This window comes from Mastigoproctus giganteus, chromosome 12 (genome assembly GCF_048544385.1).
Source record: "Mastigoproctus giganteus isolate SK-2022 chromosome 12, ASM4854438v1, whole genome shotgun sequence".
Taxonomy (NCBI): Eukaryota; Metazoa; Arthropoda; class Arachnida; order Uropygi; family Thelyphonidae; genus Mastigoproctus; species Mastigoproctus giganteus.
The window spans coordinates 111,946,107-111,969,675 of record NC_143586.1 but is presented as its reverse complement, the minus strand read 5'-3'; the positions used below and the strand labels follow the sequence as shown (position 1 = coordinate 111,969,675).

The 23,569-nt window shown below is 37.5% G+C and overlaps 1 protein-coding gene across 1 annotated transcript in view; it reads right to left on the bottom strand.

Annotated features, from left to right (window-relative positions):
* LOC150077343 (patatin-like phospholipase domain-containing protein 2) overlaps positions 1–23,569 on the bottom strand; it is a 97,390-nt gene that overhangs the window by 26,720 nt on the left and 47,101 nt on the right. The window contains exons 5-6 of the mRNA XM_090385862.1: positions 17,984–18,101; positions 6,035–6,217 (exon numbers count right to left, since the gene is read on the bottom strand). Coding sequence (XP_090241988.1) covers positions 6,035–6,217; positions 17,984–18,101 — 301 coding nt within the window. The remainder of the gene's footprint in view (positions 1–6,034; positions 6,218–17,983; positions 18,102–23,569) is intronic.

Sequence of the window (23,569 nt, the reverse complement as noted above, 5' to 3'; positions counted from 1 at the left end):
CTGCTAATGATCGGAGTTGACCTCCAGAAATTCGTTTCGGATCGGAATTACAGGCGCTCGTTGGCCGAACTTGTTCCCCTTTTGTTTGACCCCTGATGTCGACTCTTACCGGTATCTCCACTTGCTATCTGCTATGAGGCGCAGAATGGCATGTCGCAGACAAATCGACGAACTGTTTCACAAGAAAATGCGCGACCATATACAGAACAACTTAATGCACGCCTGTGAAATATTCTGAAATATCTGTGAAATATCTGCTTTGTACATATGAACGTGTACACACCTCGGTGTACTGTCTGCCTCAGAACTATGTATATACTCATATCTATTGAATGATTAATGCTACGTTTTTAAGTTAATTTCATGTTATGTTATCTTTTTGTTATACTGTACATATTTTTATATTACCTATATCATTCTCAAGCCCCTGCCCTCCTGGCTGTAGCGGGCACATTATTGTATCTTTACTCTACAATAAAGATTTTTCTCTTTAAAAAAAAAAATATATCCTTGGAAAAAAGAACATCAACGATAAAATTTAAATGCTGTAATTCTTCTTATCCAGTCCTTTTTATAAATTGACACACCCTGCATAAGCACCCCTGCATGCAAATTTTGTTGACATTGAATATTATCTATCATTAAAATTCCTTTTGGCTTAATTTTTATTTTAAGTCGAGCACCAAAAAGTAGAAGTTGTTAAGAGAAATTATAAAATGAGTGTTTACGGAAAATGTATACAAGAATACTTACGATGATATAATACCTGAACTAAAGGAGATTGAACATTATTTTCATTGACTTACTTGCACATAATCACAACTGTGATGTCAACTGGAAGTACGCAGGGAAGTGAGAGGAAAGAGAGAAACTTGATGGAACGATAGCGGAACAGCCAGTTGATAATTCCTTTGTTTACTTGATCACATGTATCCCTGAGAACTGCAGAAATAAATTGGGAAGATTTTCATTATCATTATAATACATTCTACTATCAATTAAGGATACATTTTTCTAGATCGTATGTATAGCTTAGCTTAATTTTTAGCACTCACCTTAATTTTCAGCACCCACCAAAGGTGAGTGCTGAAAATTAAGCTAAGCTATACATACGCTCTAGTTATTACATTACAGCACTTAAGGACTCCTTAAAAAATCACATTTTTCATAAAAACATATTTTCGAAGAACATTTTTTTCCATTAACACTCTGCATCAACCAGTTATTGAACCCTATTTCTGAGGAAATAATTTTGCTGCTGCAGTTATACTCTTCATAAGCAACTCTGATAGAGAATGTAAAATATTCGAAGTTTCTTATAAAACTGCACTGAAGGAATATCACATGATGAACAAACCCGAAATAAAGTTGGAAACGGCTACAATTAGTACTGTGAATCAATTTCTTAACCTGTAAGGGGTTTCTAATTTTTTAGTGTAGCCTACGACTAATAAAGATCACCAACCTAGGTGGTCTTTATTAGTCGGAGTTGGTTTGTATGGCTGCCTATTCCACCCCGTTCCAACAGATTAATCATTATCCAGAGCGGTTTAAAAATTATTTATCTCAGATAATCGATATCCAAGATAATCCGTAAAATTAAAGGGAAAAAAATGGAAATGTGACCAAAATGTATATTAATTTACACACTACTCTATTCATCTTTAAAAGAATACTGCAACATGAGGACTGACATAATATTTAATACGGAATATTAAACTTTGTGTATTATCATTAATCTTGCTACCTCTGCTCTGCCAGATAGCGACTGAAGGGAGTCAGAGTAGTGTGTATACGGGTAGCATACACACTACTAACCTAATGAATTTTGGTTTGTTCATGTTTTGCTAATACAAAAGACAAATGATTCCAATCGCAGAAACCTTTTGGATCGGTTAACTTCATATTCCTTTCATTAAACAGTTTGCAACAAAAACAAAACATGCTGTTTAATTTAATAAAATAAATTTGTCGTTTGAGAATTTCTCCATTCGTCAGTTTGTGTTCGTAATAATTAACTGAATAGAATATTCCTGTATGATCTCTTGCAAAATTAAAATTTTCCATTTGCATTGGATCCGTTTCAATAATTATTTCAATAGTTCTTTTTTTTAGGCCGCAGGGCCAAGTACCCGAATCAGAGATATCAAACGAAATAGGTTCTGCACGTTGTTTAGTAGTGCCCTTCTTTGGATCATTAATATCATTTATTATGGAGTACCGCGTATCATCTCATTTCAAAGAATAATTAATATTCCAAATGACAATAATCATTCAAAGAAAAGATGAATTTTAAAGCATAAATAAATCATGGTAATAAACCGAGATGGCATAAACAACAGCATCACGGCTGAGTTCGAAAATTAAAATTGGCTTTGCGGTTATCACATACGAGGATTACTAGCATGGGCGGCTCGTTGGTAGGCACTGCGGAACTGCAGCATCCCCAGCACAGAAGACGCACTGCAAAGGATCATCTCTGCAGTCTCAACTTCTACCTCCAAATACTACCTACTAATAGCAATAGATTTCGCAGGAGCATTTGACCGGCTCTGGTGGGCAAGTATCCTTCGCAGACTTAGGCAAGCAAATATACCATTAAATTTATACAAATGCATCGAAAACTACTTATCAAATAGGAAAATTACAATCTTCTCAACGTACCGAAGAATTACCAGGTCAATCTACAGAGGTTGCCCCCAGGGTTCAGTCCTTGGTCCTTTTTTGTGGAACATTGTCCTGGATGAGCTCCTTGGACTGGACCTAGGTCCTGTAGGTATACAAGCCTTTGCTGATGATGTGACCATTTCGATTGAGGCTGACAGCAGAGCTTCTCTGGAAGCCAGAGGAAACCAGGCACTTCAAATCCTTCAGAACTGGGCAGCCCTACACAAACTAAGACTCTCACCCCAAAAGACACAATCCATTCTCCTGAAGGGATCACTGCAGCCTACTAGAAACCCCACTATCAAACTTCTAGGCCAAACCGTCAAGCTAGTTTCTACGTTAAAACTACTGGGAATAGTACTTGACTCTAAGCTCACTTTCTCTCCGCATCTTGCACACCTCCACGCGAAAGTGAGAAACTACACTGCTCTCATCGCACGGGTAAGTCGTCGCGATTGGGGATTGAACCGACGCACCCTTAAGATTCTGTACAAATCAATCTTCCTTCCCTTCATAACGTATGGATCAGGGGTCTGGTTTCGCAGGGCAACTCTGTACAACAACAAACGTAAACTGGGAACCATCCAGCGCACCATCCTTCTTACTATTACAAGGGCATGCTGCACAGTTAGCAACCCAGCCCTTCAGGTTCTTGCGGGCGTCCTTCCGCTTGATCTGGAGGTTATTCGAAGGGGCCTCCACTACTGTCTATCCAGGGGTATACCAGCAACTATCCTTGGACACTCCATCAATAACCTGAATGAAATCAGGCAGGAAAAGAAAAAAATTGCCATCCTACTACTTCAGACCTGGCAGGACAGATGGACTGCTACCGACAAGGGCCCAATCACCAAGAAATTTATACCTTATGTGAATGCCGTATTTCCTAAATCTCCAACTTGGTTTTCTCCTGGTCTTCATACCACCTACCTCATTACTGGACACGGATCAATAAACCATAAATTAACATCCATGGGAATCATTGACAACCCCTACTGTGCATGTGGTGAAATAGAAGACTGGAACCATCTAGTATATACCTGCCAACACTATGAGGACCTCCGCAGCATCCTGTTTACTCGTATACAAGATAACCCTCAAGGAAACGAACACTTATTCATCACAGAAGAAAACTACTACTATGAGTTTACCAAGTTTGCACAAGCCCTCTTCACAAGACGGAGCACCCTATTGCCAACACAAAATAGGAACAACCCAAACATCTGATCCTAACCTAACTGGCCAACCGATCTTAACCTGGATAGGATCAACTGACGTATGGACCATCTCATTCCTCAGTGGCAAATTGCACACGGCTCTCTTGCTGCCTTATTTATTGTCCTTCCCGGGTTCCCCTTTCAACTGATGGCGCTTATTGCTCCATTGATAACCTGGAGGATACCTTCGCCTACATCCTCCATATTTCTAGCTATACCCTCCTTTCTTGCGTACACTCTGTACTTCCCCGACTCTACATTTTTTTTTTTTTTTTTTTTTTTTTTGTCTCCGTCCAGGAAGCTCTGGCGACCCTGGCGGAGACAAGCCAGAGAATAATGGGCAGACTGGCTACCTCCTAGTGGTGTGTGCGGGCAACGTGGAGTCCCACTAGGGGCCCTGCGGCCAAATGCCAGGACACACAACAGAACCTAACGCAATATGTCATATACAACACACAACACTTTTCTGGCATTTACAGTAGTTCTGTATTCCTTCACAGCGAACATATGGCGCAGATGTGGGAAACCACAGGTGGCGCCTGACCCTAATACTATGCACACTATGCAGCATCCCCAGATTTTTAAATCTAGATATACAGTCAACGGAGTTATATGAAATTTTGTGAAGAACAATGCAACGCAATAAATATTTTTATTAACAGGTCCCGCATATAGTATACTGTATTTCCAATAATCAAAAATACAAATAAAAATAATATTAATAATAAAAAAACAAATTAAAAAAATTGCTTTATTTAATACAAGTATTAAAAAGAGCCCTGGCTATCCAGGCCCAACCATAGCCTAAGGCTTTTGGTTCATGAGAAAGCAACTATTTCCAATATTCATTTCAATAATAAACCAATAAAAACACGAAATCGTTTTTAACTTTGAAGTTTAACCGTAGGCAGAACTGTGTACTAGACAGTTCTCCATTTTGTTCCCAGTGCTTGAGTCGATGCCTGGTTGTCAATACGCAATTTTTAGAGGTGAAAATTTTGAATCCTTAAAAGGTGCATGGAGGAAATACAAGCGACAGCAAACGCAGATAAGACGATTTCAGAAGCAACTGGAACTTTGCACATCTTGAATAATGAAAAATTCAGGTTCTGGTTAGAACTTTACCATCAGATAATATATGCCTCATGTGAAAGTTATTTATAATCAAATGCAATCTCGAGAAATTGACGCATTTAAAATACATGAATATATAGCAAACTTTAAGAATGCCATTCCAAAATGTGAAAATCCTTCAAAAACACTCATGATTGAAGCGAAGGAAGTATGCAACTATGTAAGTGTTGTCATAGGTGAGAGATATTCTTTTAAGCAATTAATTGCTGTTAAATCGTTTAACAAGGAAAACTTTATTATTTTTCGAACGAAAATGCCCATGGAAGAGGTACGGGAGACTGCTGAGGCATATCCCATGATTGAAAGAGGAAAAACTTCTGACGGAATTAAAAGTTTTCAATAGCAGACATGATCTACATAATTATTGCAAATTAACTCACTTGTTGAAATTTATCTCAGAAAATAATCTAGCTGAAGTTCTTGGTGAACTCCCAAAACTCATAAAAATTCTTTTGGCCATTCTGATGATTACTTCAGAGCCCGAACGCTGCCATTCGAAATTAAAAAGAATAAAAACATTTTTAAGGAGCACTATGAATCAGGAAAGGCTAAATGCTCAAGCAATGCTTTCAATAGAGAAAAGCTTGGTCATCAAGTGCACTAAACTTGAATGAAAAAGTTATCAATCTATTTTCAACAATTAAAAACCGAAGAATGGATTTTGTTTTTAAATAAAATTTCAAGATTATCCAAGTCTGTGAATGGTAAGTGTCAAGTTAATGTTTTGTAGTATTTTTAACTTGCTTATTATTATTATTATTATTATTATTATCTATGTCTACATGTTTTATAACCGAGGCAATTTAATGGCACTTTAATAAGCAGCACCCCCATACATCAGAGTCACGAGCCACCACTGATTACGACCATAATCATATCAATGTCATACATTTCGCAAATTTAATTTGTATTGTTAATACTATATGGAATCATGGTAAATTGTCCTTTGGAACTGTTTCATTACGTTAACAACTTCAAAAAGAAGCAGCTTACTATTAACCAGGGAAATAACTTACCTTTCACTAAGGTTTCTGGCATCGTGAGTGTCGTGATTTGCTGACATTGCTTACAGTCTAAGAAAACATCGTAAGATTCACTATCGTCAGTAAGTGCGATAACTTCTGCTTCTTCTTCTGTCTCAGTCTCTGACACTACAGGACTTGACTGGGCTGAAAAGCATCTTGTACACGATAAGAGGTCTAGAAATACAAATCACAGAATTTTACTGAACTTAAATAAATTTTATGATAAAAATTTATTTTTCTTGTACTTTGTGTAAAAAGTGAAGCTGCGTATGGTTTGAAAACAAAAGAAAAAAAAGGCATATTATGTCCATAATTGGATGTATTCTTTGGTCGATCTGACTGCTTTGCTGGACAAAAAAATTACAGAACTTTCACCGGAAAAATTTTGATATCCTCGCCTGAGACCTGACTAACTCAATGAAAAGAACCCATAAAAGTTCATCGCATAATGCAGTCTCAAATAATTAATTATCTCACAATGATGAACAATCATGTAAATTCTCCTGTTCAGTTTAATATATTTATTTATTTATTGTTGTTGTTGTAGGAGTTCTAGGCGCATCAGCTACCTAGGCCATATTACACCGCATATATCATGTCTGTAAATTGCGTGGTTTGCTGGACAAAAATTCGAGTTTATTATTATTAGCTATATGGTGCAAGGGAATCACCAAGAAAGAGAAGAATGAGGATATCCAGCTCAGGACCCTGGGTGTGGCAAGCCCATACTCACCAGATGTGAGCCCCTGGGGTTTCCACGGGTTTACGTCCAATTACGTTGTGAGAAGGCCCATGGGTGGGCGAATAGGACACCATCCCCTCCAATCAGTAGCGCGCTCACGCAGCTGGGAAGCCTTTAGCGATTTTTTCCTTCTAACACCATTAAGATGTACAACGATCTTCAAGCAGACCCAGAAAAGCTTTGCACAGAGAAGAGGTACAGGACTGAAATATTTCAGAATGCATTACTCCACCTATAAATGTTGAGTGAAGCCCACAGATGAAAACAAAACAGAATGCAGGAAATGAAGAATGAACTGGTCGGAACTGTTTTTGCTCCCCACTGGTGTTCCTGTTATGTTTACATTATACGTCTCGTCTTTCTATTATCTCGCTGTAAATAGTGGTGTAGATGTGAACATTCTCTAATTCCTTGTAAAATTGCAAATTATGCTTGTGCTCTATTTCTATCTGCCTGTCATGTAAAGATAAGGCAATGCTATGTATATTATAATTCATTAGACAATGCTATGTATATTATAATTAATTAGACAATGTATGATTTGTATAATTTAAGACAATGATATGTATAAATTATAAATGGATAATTATAAATGGATATTAGAGCTGGAAAAGGAACTAGAAAATGTGAATTGGAATATCATCGGTTTGGCTGAAACAAGAAGAAGAAATGAGTCACTTATAAGTCTATCAAGTGGAAATCTGCTGTACACCAATGGAAACAGTGAAAGGAGTGAAGGTGGAGTTGGGTTTCTGGTCCATAAAGATTTAAAAAACAACATTTTGGAATTCAAAAGTACATCACCAAGGGTGTCAAGACTAATACTCAAGATTTCTAAGAGGTACAAGCTAAAGATTATAATGATTTATGCACCAACATCGAGCCATGATGATGAAGAGGTTGAAGAAATGTACACTGAAATTGAGAGTCTTCTAGATGAGCAGAAAACCCACTACACTATTATTATGGGGGACTTCAATGCTAAGGTTGGAAAAAGGCAAAACAGCGCAGAAAGAGGAACTATAGGAAATTTTGGAATTGGTGAAAGAAATAAAAGAGGTGAAAAACTTGTGGAATTTGCAGAATCTCAAGGACTGTCAGTAATGAACACTTTTTTCAAGAAAAGGGTGAACAGAAAGTGGACATGGAAGAGCCCAAATGGATTAACAACTAATGAAATCGACTTCATCCTCACTAACAGAAGATATATTGTGAATGATGTTACCGTCCTGAATAAGGTAAATGTTGGAAGTGATCACAGAATGGTAAGATGTACACTTGCAATAGATGTAGGAAAGGAAAGGAAAAAACTGACTCGAGTAAATAATACAAAGGTCTTTGAAATAACAGAGGAGGAGAAAAAGCAGTATGTACTGGAACTTAAGAACAAGTTTGAGCTTCTGCAGACTGCTCAGGACCAAGATATTGACGAGGAATATTACAACTTTCTGAAAGTGATAAAGCCCAAGAAACCTATAGGGAAACAGAAATCCAAAGAAGAAAAAATTAGTCAAGAAACACTTGTCATGATGAACCAAAGACGACAAATGAAGAGCAAGAAAAACACTGACAGGGAGAAAATTGAGTATACTGAGTTATGCAAAGCCATTAGAAAGAGACTCAGAGAGGACATAAGAAGATTTAACACAAGAAAAGTAGAAAAAGCATTAAGGGAAAACAAAGGATTTAAATCAGCAGCCATGAGCAGTAATACAGAAAGACAAATGATACTGAAACTGAAGAATAGCAATGGTGTACTTATAAACAGCAGAGAAGGCATAATTCAAATAGCAGAAGACTACTATAGAGAATTATACAAGGAGCGAGGGAATGATACCAGCAGTGGGGAACATGTATTGCAAAGTAGCAACACATACGACATACCTGATATTCTTCCTGATGAGGTAGAACATGCATTGAAGAAAATGAAGAATCGGAAAGCCCCGGGGGAAGATGAAGTTACTGTAGAGTTGTTAAAATTGGGAGGAAGAGACATAACACAAAAACTGGCAAGGCTCTTCACAAAGTGCATTAGAAAAGGTGTGATGCCTAAGCAGTGGAATAATGCAATCATAGTTTTGCTGCATAAGAAAGGAGATAAATCAGAAATTGGAAATTATAGACCAATTAGCTTGTTATCCCATATCTACAAGTTGTTCACAAGGGTCATTACTAACAGATTAGAAAGAATACTTGATGAGAATCAACCGAAAGAGCAAGCTGGCTTTAGGACAGGATTCTCAACTATGGATCACCTTCACGTAATATCACAGCTAATGGAGAAAGCAAATGAATATAAAACACCATTATGCCTGGCATTTGTGGATTATGAAAAGGCATTTGACTCCATACAGCATAAGGCAATGTTTCGGGCACTGGAAAGACAAGGCATAGATACTCCATATATTATGATTTTGAAGAAAATATATGAGAGTGCTACATCCTTTATTAGACTAGACAAAGACAGTAGCAAATTTAAAATCGAGAAAGGAGTTCGACAAGGAGACACAATATCTCCGAAGCTGTTTACTGCTGCCCTTGAGGAAGCTTTCAGAAGATTAGACTGGTCGCAGAAAGGAGTCAATGTGAACGGAGAGTACCTAAACCATTTACGATTTGCAGATGACATTGTGGTCATAAGCCACGATCCCAAAGAATTAGAGGAAAATCTTAATCAGTTATGCACAGTTAGTAAGGATTTTGGACTAAAGATGAATATGGCTAAAACAAAAGTAATGATGAACAAGTATGCCACGGAAAGGGAAATAATGATTGAAGGAGCAGTAATTGAAAAGGTGGAGTCATATACTTATCTGGGACAAGTTATTAGCTGTAATAATGATAAATGGCTGGAAGTCAAGAGAAGAATAAATTTTGGATGGATAGCATTCAGGAAATATAGCCACATACTGAAGAGCAATATCCCAGTTTGTCTGAAACGTAAAATAATGAATCAATGTATACTCCCCACCATGACTTATGGAAGTGAAACTTGGGCACTCACCAAAAGAATGGAAAAGAAGCTAAGAACTACACAGCGAAGAATGGAACGAATTATATTGGGAATCAGACTGTTAGATAAGAAGAGAAACACATGGATTAGGCAGCAAACTCAAGTAAAGGACATTCTTATCAAAACTAAAGAACTAAAATGGTCTTGGGCAGGACACATAGCTCGAAGACATGATGACAGATGGACTAAGAAAATAACAGAATGGTACCCAAGAGGGGCTAGAAGAAAACCTGGAAGACAAAGGCGGAGATGGATAGATGAAATTCATGAGTTTTTGAGTAGTAAATGGATGGCCAGTGCTCAAAACAGAAGGAACTGGAAAGTTGCTGGAGAGGCCTTCATCCTGCAGTGGATTGAAAATGGCTGATGATGATGATGATATCTTATATTTGTATATGAATGTGCACCCCCTGGTTAATAGCCGTAAGCGGGTGTCTCTTAGGAGAAAATAAAGATAATAATAATAAAAATCCCTCACATCATCGACGTGATTCTAACTCAGTTCTTTTCCACCCGGTGTGGAGAGATCGGCGCTTATATCAACTGTGCTTCTGCGACAGTTTATTTATAGTATTAGGCAGCGATATTGGCAAAGTTTGGCAATACCGCTGCCTAATATACAAATAATTTTGTATTCAGTCCAGTCCCTCTTTGGGTTTGGACATTCAGTACGTGACTGTTGAGGTTGGCCATGGTTCCTGCGCAGTTGTGGCCTACCTCCCCGTGGTGTAGACGGACACTGGGCAGGCTTTCCAGGTGATCGCCTGCCTGGTGACAAAACGGCCAGAAACAACTAAACAACATAACAACACACACACTGCACGAACATAACGTTACACACATTTCTGGCCTGTTACAGTGCTCTGTAACCATCACAGTGTACAAAGACGGAGTTGAACTTTCGTTCAGGTGCCGTCCTACATAAGATACTATACATGTCTACATACAAATAATTTACATAACTCTGATATATTCCGCCCTGTTTTTGCCCAATTACAGGGTGGGAAATACCCTCTAAGATGAAACAAAAAATATATACATTAAAGCGACACAAAAATAGATACATATAGAAAACAGTCCAAAGTCCAAGTTATAAATAACTGTCAGTCCATTTCAACGTCCACGGCGGCAAACCATACCAAACCACAAAACACAGTAAAAAAAAAAAAAAAAAGACTCCTTCAAATACCTCAATTTACACCTTTTTATTTCAGCAGCAGAAGGAAATGTTTTTCACAGGCATTGAATAAGGAAGCCCCCACGACGTCGAAGAAGTCTTCAAGAATCTCAGAGTCTGTATGCACCAGGTACTTGGCTGAGAAAAAGCTTGTACCTTGTGACGGTACCAGTATATTCTACACCTAGAATAAAACTGCCTGCCCAAGGAGCTGGAGTTCTGCAGGTATCATGAACTAGCACAAGGAGCTGCCCGTCACAACAATGTTGACCACACCATGTGTAGAACTACCAGAGGATGTTAAGTGAAAACGAAGGGTCGATCATGTGGATGCGGAAGTAGGAGTGGACACCCACCCCAATTCAGGAACAGAATACCACATCCTCGTCCACTTCCACCAAAACGAATTCATTCTGTTCCGTCACAGCACAATCCCTTCATTTCAGAACTATGAACTGTGTAGGATAGTATTGTAACTGCACACATCCTCCATACCTGCATTCTCAGCTGAATTCAAAAGTGTATCAAGATTCTCACCTCCTGATCACAATAGCGTGATCTATCGCAGTGTCATATTCCACCACGAGGGACCCCCCCCATCCCCCAATTTTCGCGATTGGTAGATCTACTTCTGCCAGAAGAGATAAGGATTTCCATGTGACCACTATTTGGATTCCCCTACATAAATTCATGACTCCATTAATGCAAAGCGGCGCAAGCCAAGTGTACAGAACTCTAGCTAAATCAGCTCATACACCATATTATATTGCACTATCAATGATAGATAGGGCTTACAAATGATAGATGAAGAGTCCTTCACCTATCGATACAGGTTGTATTAGCCTAATACTGTACTGTATAAGCTTTCTTTCTTGCATCATATTCCTAAACTAATACTAAATGCTAAAACTATTCGGAATTTTTAAATTTTAATAACTATAAAACCATGAACAACTAAGGCTCAATATGTCCTATGTTTAAATGAGATTTTAAAAAATTTCATAAGAGTTACCTCAATCTTTATCCATAGGATTACTTCTCTTCGAAACTCTCCAACTCCGACCTTTATTTTAAATCTATTCTCACATGCATATAAATATACGACGTCGCAGATTGTATTAAATTATGAAATTGAAGAGCTTACGTACAGGTTTTTAAACAGGGGGTATTCATTGAGTTTTGATGAACGAAATTAGGTTACAGGCGAAAGATAGGATAGATTATATGAACAAGATAATATGAACAAAATTAGGTTACAAGCCAAAGATAGGATAGATAGTACAGGAAATAGCAATAGGCTTGGGAAAAAAATTATTACGATTCCATGTCAGTGGTACAAACAGCTCAATATTCTTTTCTGGGGGACGCTGATTTTAGAGTAATAGCGAAGCCACTCAAAAACCTCATTCCGTACTGAAAAGGCGTTCCACATTCTCCTCTTCAGCTATGGAATTGCATGATGTTAGTATATAATACTAACATCATGCAATTTTTTTTTTTTTTTTTTGTTAGTTGTTGGTGCATCGGCTTCTGTGGCCATAATGCACCTCACAAAGTTTTTACACTACTCTGATCCAAGCCCAAGGCGGGATTCGAACCCGCCATCTTTGGGTTGCCAGGCAGGTACTTTACCCACCCGGCTAGCCCGGTCAGCAATATTCCAGGTGGTAACTGTGACTCTTACGACTTCATTATAATTGTGTATTTTTGTCGATAATTTCTTATGGAGCGGGTGCATGGGGCTTTAGAGCTAATAAAGTTGCTGTAGTAAAGCAACTGTTACAAGCACAGAGGGCTGCCCTCCTGACCATGTCAAGAGCTTGTCGAACCACCTCCACCATGGCTCTTCAGGTTTTGCTTGGGAAACTACCTGTCCATTTCGAAGTTCAGTACCGCTACCTTAAGTATCACCTTTTGAAGAAAATACCGTTGACCTATGATAACATCCAATTAGATCTAAGTGCTCCCATTAAGACCGAGAAGACAAGATTAAGGCAAATATTTATTGCAAAATGGCAGCAGGAGTGGTCTTCATCTGATATTGGTGCAGTCACAAGGGACTTTCTGCCTGTAGCAAGGGAAATTAAAAAGGAGGAGTTAAAGTGGTTTTCGCCGGGCTTATATGGTATGTTTATATTAACTGGCCACGGAAGTATAAATAGTAAACTTCACAAACTGGGACTTTCACCAACAACATCTTGTTTGTGTGGCCAGGAAGAAACTGTTAACCATATTCTTCATCAGTGTCATTATTATAACGATCTTCGACGTGACCTACTTAGTGTAGTTCCTAACTTGGACTCCAGCAACAATAAAATTCTGGTTGAGTCTCAGACAGCTTTTAATGCTATGAATGTGTTTGCTTCTTGTGCATTTAAAAGAAGAACCGAAATTAGGTCCTAGTTTTACTGTTCCTGCGAGTTCTTGGATCCTTTATTGGATTAGGAAAGAAATATCTCTCATTTTTGATTGGATTCTATATATCTGCAACTGATTAGTATCATAAAGTGCTACACTATACTTTCCTGGATTTTATAATAGACTTGTTCTTGATGTGAAACTGTTTTCTGCAGAATAGGTTTTTACTGTATAAGGAATTTTGCTCTACTCATCGAGATACTATTTGGCCTTTTGCGTCTCATAGTTTTGGGAATTAATATTACTTTGTGAGTGAATACCACACATAAATTGTATTTAGGCAAGAACTTTTTAAAACATAATTTTGAACCCTGCCTAATGTGATCTCATCTAGGATTTGGACATGTATATTACTTTTGCGTTTACCCTGAAACATTTTATTTATTGGGCCAGGTTATGGCATTACCCTGGCATTACATTGGACGAATCTGTACATAGTGTATATTCTGCTGTGTTCCTGAAGAAGAAGATATTGTACATATTGCACATAGTGTCTTTCTGTGGAGCTTTTCAGAATTCGTGGAATTTGCTTTCACTTTTTTTTTTTTTTTTTTTTTTTTTGTTAGAAGATCAATCATTTCTTCAACAACTGAAGACGTTCTGCCTACAAGGGGTTAGGCAAACTGTAATTAAGTTGTTTTGCTGATCCTAGTTCCTAGGATGGGATTTTCCATGAGATAGGTCTCCATGGTTAGAGAAGTTAGTCCACTTCTCCACTTCTTCCTACTTTATTCTTGCTTAACTTCTTCTCACTTCTAACTATTGGAGAGTCCCTCTGTTGATTCTCCTCTATTCTATCCATTTACCTCCCCAGATCCCAAACTTCTCCCTCTGTATTCCTCTTTTTCCACTTCACTCTCTTTTTCGGGCACTCTCAGGTGTTATGCCCTGGGCTTGCCCAGCAGGAGATAATTGATCCTGGCCGCCTCCACGTGGCGGGGATGGGGGGTGAGACGTAGTGACCAGGTGTTACTGCTTCTTATCTGCTAAGAGCCAGGCACCGGCCGATAACATAACAACAGAACACATCATAACACTTACACGACCAACACACTACATACAATTGGCCGGTTTTGGCATAAGCTTCAACACAAGAAGTACAATAGCGGCTTATGGGGGAAACCCTGGGATCCGCCACAACAACACATGAATATCCCCTGAATATCCCCCCCTGTGACTCTTCGTACACATAAATTGCAGGTTTCTATTGCAAAAACGTCTCAGATGTTGCTTAAGGGAAAGCTTGACCATGGAAGACCTCCAGTTATTAAATATAGGGAACAAACCATTAAGTACTTATCGAAGACCAAATACCTAGGCATTTATATTGATGATGCTCTCAGTTTCCTACCACATGTTCAGTATGTGAAAGAAAAGGCTAAATTGTTCCTGAGCCGAATTAAACAGATAACAAGACAAGACTGGGGTCTTAGAGGTCAAACCTTACGACTTCACTATAATTGTGTGTTTTTGTCGATAATTTCTTATGGAGCTGGTGCATGGGGCTTTAGAGCTAATAAGGTTGCTGTAGTAAAGCAACTGTTACAAGCACAGAGGGCTGCCCTCCTAACCATGTCAAGAGCTTGTCGAACTACCTCCACGATGGCTCTTCAGGCTTTGCTTGGGAAACTACCTGTCCATTTTGAAGTTCAGTACCGCTACCTTAAGTATCACCTTTTGAAGAAAATACCATTGACCTATGATAACATCCAATTAGATCTAAGTGCTCCCATTAAGACTGAGAAGACAAGATTAAGGCAAATATTTATTGCAAAATGGCAGCAGGAGTGGTCTTCATCTGATATTGGTGCAGTCACAAGGGACTTTCTGCCTGTAGCAAGGGAAATTAAAAAGGAGGAGTTAAAGTGGTTTTCGCCGGGCTTATATGGTATGTTTATATTAACTGGCCACGGAAGTATAAATAGTAAACTTCACAAACTGGGACTTTCACCAACAACATCTTGTTTGTGTGGCCAGGAAGAAACTGTTAACCATATTCTTCATCAATGTCATTATTATAACGATCTTCGACGTGACCTACTTAGTGTAGTTCCTAACTTGGACTCCAGCAACAATAAAATTCTGGTTGAGTCTCAGACAGCTTTTAATGCTATGAATGTGTTTGCTTCTCGTGCATTTAAAAGAAGAACCGAAATTAGGTCCTAATTTTACTGTTCCTGCGATTTCTTGGATCCTTTATTGGATTAGGAAAGAAATATCTCTCATTTTTGATTGGATTCTATATTTGCAACTGATTAGTATCATTAAGTGCTACACTATACTTTCCTGGATTTTATAATAGACTTGTTCTTGATGTGGAACTGTTTTCAGCAGAATAGGTATTTATTGTATAAGGAATTTTGCTCTACTCATCGAGATATTATTTGGCCTTTAGCGTTTCATAGTTTTTGGAATTAATATTTCTTTGTGAGTGACATGTTACCACTGTGACTTTTCATATTACAGACTTTTCCTAGTAACTCTGTTATTAACTATCTTGGATGATTATCTTAGACTTTTTTGGCTCTCTTAGAGCTTGTATTTAGGCAAGAAATTTTTAAAACATAATTTTGAACCCTGCCTAATGTGATCTCATCTAGGATTTGAACATGTATATTACTTTTGCGTTAACCCTGAAACATTTTATTTATTGGGCCAGGTTATGGCATTACCCTGGCATTACATTGGACGAATCTGTAAATAGTGTATATTCTGCTGTGTTCCTGAAGAAGAGGATATTGTACATATTGCACATAGTGTCTTTCTGTGGAGCTTTCCAGATTTCGTGGAATTTGCTTTCACTGTATTTTTTGTTAGAAGATCAATTATTTCTTCAACAACTGAAGACGTTCTGCCTACAAGGGGTTAGGCAAACTGTAAATTAAGATGTTTTGCTGATCCTACTTCCTAGGATGGGATTTTCCATGAGATAGGTCTCCATGGTTAGAGAAGTTAGTCCACTTCTCCACTTCTTCCTACTTTATTCTTGCTTTACTTCTTCTCACTTCTAACTATTGGAGAGTCCCTCTGTTGATTCTCCTCTGTTCTATCCATTTACCTCCCCAGATCCCAAACTTCTCCCTCTGTATTCCTCTTTTTCCACTTCATTCTCTTTTTCGGGCACTCTCAGGTGTTATGCCCTGGGCTTGCCCAGCAGGAGATAATTGATCCTGGCCGCCTCCACGTGGCGGGGATGGGGGGGGGAGACGTAGTGACCAGGTGTTACTGCTTCTTACCTGCTAAGAGCCAGGTACCGGCCGATAACATAACAACAGAACACATCATAACACTTACACGTCCAACACACTACATACAATTGGCCGGTTTTGGCATAAGCTTCAACACAAGAAGTACAATAGCGGCTTATGGGGGGAACCCTGGGATCCGCCACAACAACACATGAATATCCCTGAATATCCCCCTGTGACTCTTCGTATATAACAACAGAACACATCATAACACTTACACGCCCAACACACTACATACAATTGGCCGGTTTTGGCATAAGCTTCAACACAAGAAGTACAATAGCAGCTTATGGGGGAAACCCTGGGATCCGCCACAACAACACATGAATATCCCTGAATATCCCTGTGACTCTTCGTATGTGGGGTCTACAAGGTGCCCTTTGGACACTCATCTTAAGCAACATGCTGCGTCGGTTAGGGCAACGAGGGTCACGGCGTTTGAACTGTCATTACATTCGATAAACGAGGACACTTCTTCTTGTTTAATGAAGCCAAGGTTCTGAACATACAACACATTTAGCACAAGACTTTTAATTGCAGAAACCTTAGAAATGAGAATCAAAAATAACGCGATTAACATACGGAGACCTCTTCTCATCTCTGATTCGTGGACCTTTGAGCGCATGCGTATTAACAAGTAATCTCTCAGTAATAAATAGCGTGAGGAAAGTTCACATTAGTCAGTTTGTTTCCTACCGGGTTATCACGACGGTGTCGAAAAGTTTTGTCCCTTAAGGGCTGAGGCCGGGTTGGGGCCTTCCGCTGTGATCCCGGGGGTTTCTGGTCATAATCAATTTAAGCCGTGCGTAATCAAGATCGGAGTTGGATAGTTTCGGAGAGAGTAATCAGAAGGATAAAGATTGAGGTAGCGTTTATGAATTTTTTTAAATTATTTTTTTATATAGTGTCTGTTTTTTTTTGTATTTTTGTATATATGAGGGTTATGAATCAAAGAAATAAATAAAACAATACTTTTTTTCTAAATTTTCTATTGGACAGGAAATACTTTGCATTTTATTTGTATATCGCCATATTAATTACTTTTTAATTTTAAAACTGATTCATCCTCTTATTAATTTGAGCATATTACTTTCATAACACATTGAATTATACTGTTTATTAAATTCTTCGTTACAAATTATATTATTAGCATACTATTTAAGAACCATTATAAATTTACTAAAAGTAACCAAGTAATTTAACAGTAATTGATAAACAAAAAAAAGTATGAGCGAAAGCATCGGAGCATAGTTGGTAGCTAATCAACAAAGCACAGAAAGTACATAAAATATTATTCAGGATTTCAATTCATGTATTAGTATTTAGTTTTAATATAACTTACTTTTTCTCTGCAGAAACCTGAGAGCATCGTCAAATCCTTGTTGACAAAGCTGGCTTAAAAGCTCTGGATGGCCAGGAAATAATATGCGAGTGAATCGATACATATTTCCTGGTGTAATCTGAAATATGAAGAGAAATATCTCTATATTTATATCTCTAGCAATATTTTCGCGCTTAATTATATTAAAATTATCAAGAAAGACAAAGTAAATAAAAAAGAACACAAAGTAAATTGTTCTTTCTCATGAAAAACAATCAAAATCAATTTTTCACTGTTAAATTTTGGCCGGCGATCTTCAAATTTCTCGGCCTCACTATACTTCCTCTTTTGGGCTTCCACTTGAGTTGTTCTTGAGTTCCGGGCTTATTAAAGTTTGCTGCATCTAGTTATGGGCTTTTTCTAGCTCCTACATGTCTTCAGACAATATTTAAAGACATTATTTAGCGTCTCCATCTCTTCAAACATTTAAAGACAATATTTATCTCCTTCAAGTCTTTAGGCAATATTTAATATTTAATACGAGTATTTCTTAATGGTTTTTCCATCTTAAATTTTTTTCAACAGAGCATAATCAGATACGGTGAAGCCACCCAAACGCCACTATTTCTCTTTGAAAAGAACACTTCTTCAAAAATTATATGTATTTTAAATTCCTTAGGTTAGTCCTATTTACTTTGGCACGTCCTAGACCTGACGTAGCCCAGTGGTCAGGAGCGAGAGTGCATAGCACGCGTTCCTTGAGTGCACCGGGGTTCAAGCCCGTGACTACTAAATACGATAAATATTTGTATTGACGATTTATTGTAAACTCTACTGACTTGGTTGTCGTGCCGGAGTATAAACAGAAAAATTTACTTATTGCATTCTCTTGCTTAAAAGTATTAAAAAAAACCTTTTTAAAATATAGCACACTTGGGGAAATTAAGTTTCGTTTTTGTCTCCATTATAACTTTGTCATGCAGCTGACGAGTTGTATGAGTAGTCGATAAATTCTACGCAACCCTGGTTGTGTAGAATTTATCTATTGTTTGTGTACCTGAGATTAACCACAGATTTAATGAGGCATACTTTTTTATCTGTACTCAGACTGGATATTTTCTGTCTTTCTTCGTTCTCAGCTGTTCTACAGTGAGGTCAAACTGGTCACACGTGTTCGTACACTTTCTGTATCACCAGCCACAACAACCACCCTTTTTCTCGTATGGATTCTTAAAGACTAATACGATCGTTGATAAAAGTGCCAGTTGTTCCGGAACTGTACAATCACTTTTTTTTTTACAAAATGTGCCGGATTTTCCAGAGTTTCCAATAATAAATTATAAACATAATTGGTATGGTAGAATTCCAGCTATCCAAAATTTCAATTATCCAGTTTTTTTTCATTTTTATCTTTTGAGCATTTTGATAGAGATACACAAAACTAAGGACAGCTAACACATGGACTGCGTGTTAGCTGTTGTTTTCGTAACGACCCACATTATCACTTTCTGACAGAAAAGGAAATAGTTTTACCACTAATTACATTAATTCAAATCAGACAAAAATGAAGGCGATTATAATGAATCGCACTACGGAAAGGAGCTGATCGCGAACCGATTGATACATTTGAAGAAAATTCAAAATCTTGCAGGTTTAAAAAAGAGCTACATCTTTCAAGAAGAAAAACATTGACAATATATTTGAAAGCATTATAAGTATGTACAGTACGTAATAATGGTAAATCATATAAATTAAATTAGTTAATTTTCTTTCATTAATTTTCCTCCTGCTCTCCTTTTATGCTTTTTTATGTAGATAAAATGAATTTAAAATCGATTATTCGAAATACTCTCGGTCCCAATTGTTTCGGACTGTTGTATTTCAATTCTTGGGATCAAAAAAAAAAAAAAAAAAAAAAAAAACAGAGCGGTTGGTTCAGATAAATATTTCAGAGAATTTTAACTATTGCTGTTTAATTGCGAATACCCAAACGCCTTCCACAACTACCCATTTCCAGCAATAACTCCTGATGATTGGCCTGCCTTTATGCAATAAGTTTTAAAACTAAAAATAATCACGGAATAATCCTGAAAATTAATTAGACTCTTTGTATGATTAATTTTTTTTATAGCTTAAGCCGACTCCAATAAAGCAAGCCTAGTGCTTTCTGTAATCGTACCATAACGACGATCTTAGGTACAAAAGTGGAAATGCTCTATTTGGATTTCATTTTTGATGCGTGAAGCGATGTTGTCTTAATGTGAAAAAGCGTGCAATTAGGAAACCAACTTTGGAAGTTTTTGAAAGAGACTTAAAGTGATCTCTAACGTGAACAATTGGAGGATCGCAGACTTTATCGTTGGACTATGATCAGGAAGTTAGCTAAATAAATAAAGTGTTATGAACACACGAAATTCACAAAGAAGAATTTATGGTACTGTTTTATGGCCACATTTAAAAAGGATTTAAAAAAGTCGTAAAAGTGTATACAGTGTAAAGCTGTACTTCATTAACTTCATGGTCAGCGTAGTAAAACATTTTAAATATATATACAATAAATGCCGTTACACGTAGACACGTAGATACGAATGTCAGAAACAGTTATTCCTTGACTGACTTATACAAGTAAAGTACAAATCACAACTTGAACAGTAAAGGATTATTTGGCACACGCATATTGAGAATTGAGGTATTTCTTTTTAACAGTCAGTTGCTAAAAAACAACCACATCAATTTTTTCATGGTAGATGGATTTATTTCCCGTACGTATTTCAAATTCGTTAATGAGAAAATAACATTTTGCTCGATTACTGGTTTATTGTTCGCTCCCATCCCGAATTTACAGTTCTTTAGATATCTTTTATATTATTGAAATCATTTGAACACCAGATGCTATTAACACTTCAAATGTTACAGTTATCCAGTTTTACTGGACAGTATTTTACTCCAGCAGAAATTTTCATAGAGAAATAACAAGAAATGAATATACATATATACTGTTTCAAAATTCATTTCTGTATGGGTTTTTTTTTTAAACCTGAAAGAAAATCCTAGTGATGTCGTTTGCTGGCTAACACAGCAGACTTCGCAGTAAGAGTTGCCAAGATTTGAATTCACGTACATTACATTGCAAGTTCAATATCTGTATGCCCTCCATTTCCACTCTATGCCTTGCACAGATCTGAAAGAATACTATTTATAAGCTGTAACAGGAAGCTCAAAGAGAAATTCAAGTTATGGAAACATGAACAGTTAAAATATGTCTCATCCTTTTGAATGCTATACGTGGTCTGAGCGAGAAATGTACTGTACAGAAATGGAATTGTTCAAATGGTTAGTAACAACTGTAAGCAGAATAATATTGGATCTTAACTCTCAAAATTGTGTAAAATCAGTTTCTACAAGGTTGGTGACTGCCATATTTGAACCAAACTAAAGAAAGTTCAAAACGAAGCTAACTTGTAATTTTCACAGGAGCGATTCAGAGAGAGATAATTATTTCTCCCCCTCCCTAAGATTATTATAAAAGCATTATTACATGTTCTGTTCTGTTTCAGAAATTTTTTCCTATTCTTTCCCCCTCTCCTCCCTAAATTCAATAATTGTGCTATTGCAGTCGGACCCCTATCTTTTATCAGAAAGAGAAACCTTCCTTACTTATTAAATCTTATGTTTCTGATAAATGAATTTATGAATCTAGTTATTATCCTTATTGGGTCTAGTTAAAATTACAGACAACCAAAACACCATAAATAAAAAATGTCCACAGTCAAAACATCGAATAGGTCCTTCAAGATACTGACAGTCAACATACCGACTCTCCGGAACACCAAAAGTTGGAAACGCTGACGCAGTTAAAACACCTGAAGGAGCAGAACACCAAATTGCTAAAAGGCAGACTGTTCAATGCGCCGGCATTTCAAAATGTCATCCCATCAAAACTGCAAAAGATTAATAATGCCAAAGGATCAGATTACATTGTTGTTATGTTATTATTTAAACACTTCTGAACGGAAGTTTTTCTGATGAGGTTGGTGAGTTATAATGAAATGATAAATCCAAGTTTTCATGGCGAAACCTGGATGCTTCACCAACCGATTATTATTATTGTTATTATATGGAAAGAATAGTTTATTTTCTACCCTAGTAATATATTTGCTCTTTGTTTTTTGCTCTTTGCTCTTTCCCTTCCTAATTTTTATTTGATTTTTTATGTAACTTTCTCCTTTTAGGCCTCTTCCTCTGGGCTCAGGGCTGTGGTGCTGCATCGCCACCTGCACAATAGGATTACTGCACCACTGTGTTTGCCCAGAAGGTGAGACTAAATAAGTGGACCAATCGGTTGGCATTTTAACATTTTACAGACTGTCGGCATTTTTGGTGGAATTCTGCCCAGTTCATGTTTGGACCAGTTATACTTTAGAGCAGTTAGCATTTTGTAGTGTCGGCATTTTAGGCATCGATGTTTTGATGGTGTCGGAGTTTTGAAGTGTCTGCATTCGAAGGATTTATTCTTTAAAGTGGTCGATGTCATTTAACGTTCGGCATTCTAATGTTGGCATCCTTAAAAATAAGCCCCAAGAAGCGTCTTTTGAAAGTGCTGAGCCTGCTATGCATTAGTTAACGACATACAAGTATATATTTTCATTTTATTAGAGAAGTTAAGCCTGGTTAGTAATCGGGAGGGTGACCACGTGGAATACCAGGCATAAATGACTTTCTGCCTTCCTTCCTTTTTTTTTTTCTATTGTTAATCTGTGGAAAATATTTTTCCAATTTTCACTTATCATTTAATTTTGTTAGTTGGTAAGGTTATAAAGTGTAAATCTGTGCTTTATACCTTTACTTTTATAGCCCATGGATAATATTCCTCCTATTTTCACTTATTGGAATCGCCGTTAATAAAATTCAATTCGTAAACGTGATCACAATGACCTGTGCTTACTACATATCGTACAGTGAACGGTATTTTGTTATGGAGTGTCCATCATAAAGTGATTTGATCGTACAGTGAACCAATCGTAAAGCGGGAGTCCACTGTAGTGAGCGTTGTTAAGGCGTATAGGGCAAGTACACGTTCAATGCGTCCGTGGATTGACAAAAATCGCCAAGAAAATGCGACACGAAATGATTTATCCCCCCCCCAACCATTTTACCACTTCGTTGGTACATGATCCATGTACATCAACTCCGGTTGGTACATGAGTTGCTCAGCAACGCATTATCCAATCAGTAGCCCTACTGATTGCGTCATGCTATTTCTTTCCTCATTGTCCACAGTATTTAATAAAAAAATTTCGACGGAAAAGAATTTATAATTCAACATGCAGAAGACTAATAGTGAGTGTTGTAAGGAGTACAGAGCACGTATACGTGTAATGCGACCACCGAAACCACCTCCATTGAGTACAGAGGAGAGATCTAAGCTATTTCGACAGCGGAAAAATTAGAGAGTGATGGAGTTGAACAAAGAAGCTGGAGAAGATTCATCCACATCTGCAGAGCCTTACTTCGCCCCACAAATGTTAGAAGTGAATTGGGAAGGAGTCGTGGAAGATGATACTGCAAATGAAAACGATGTAGAATCCTCGAAGCCCGGTCGTAAAC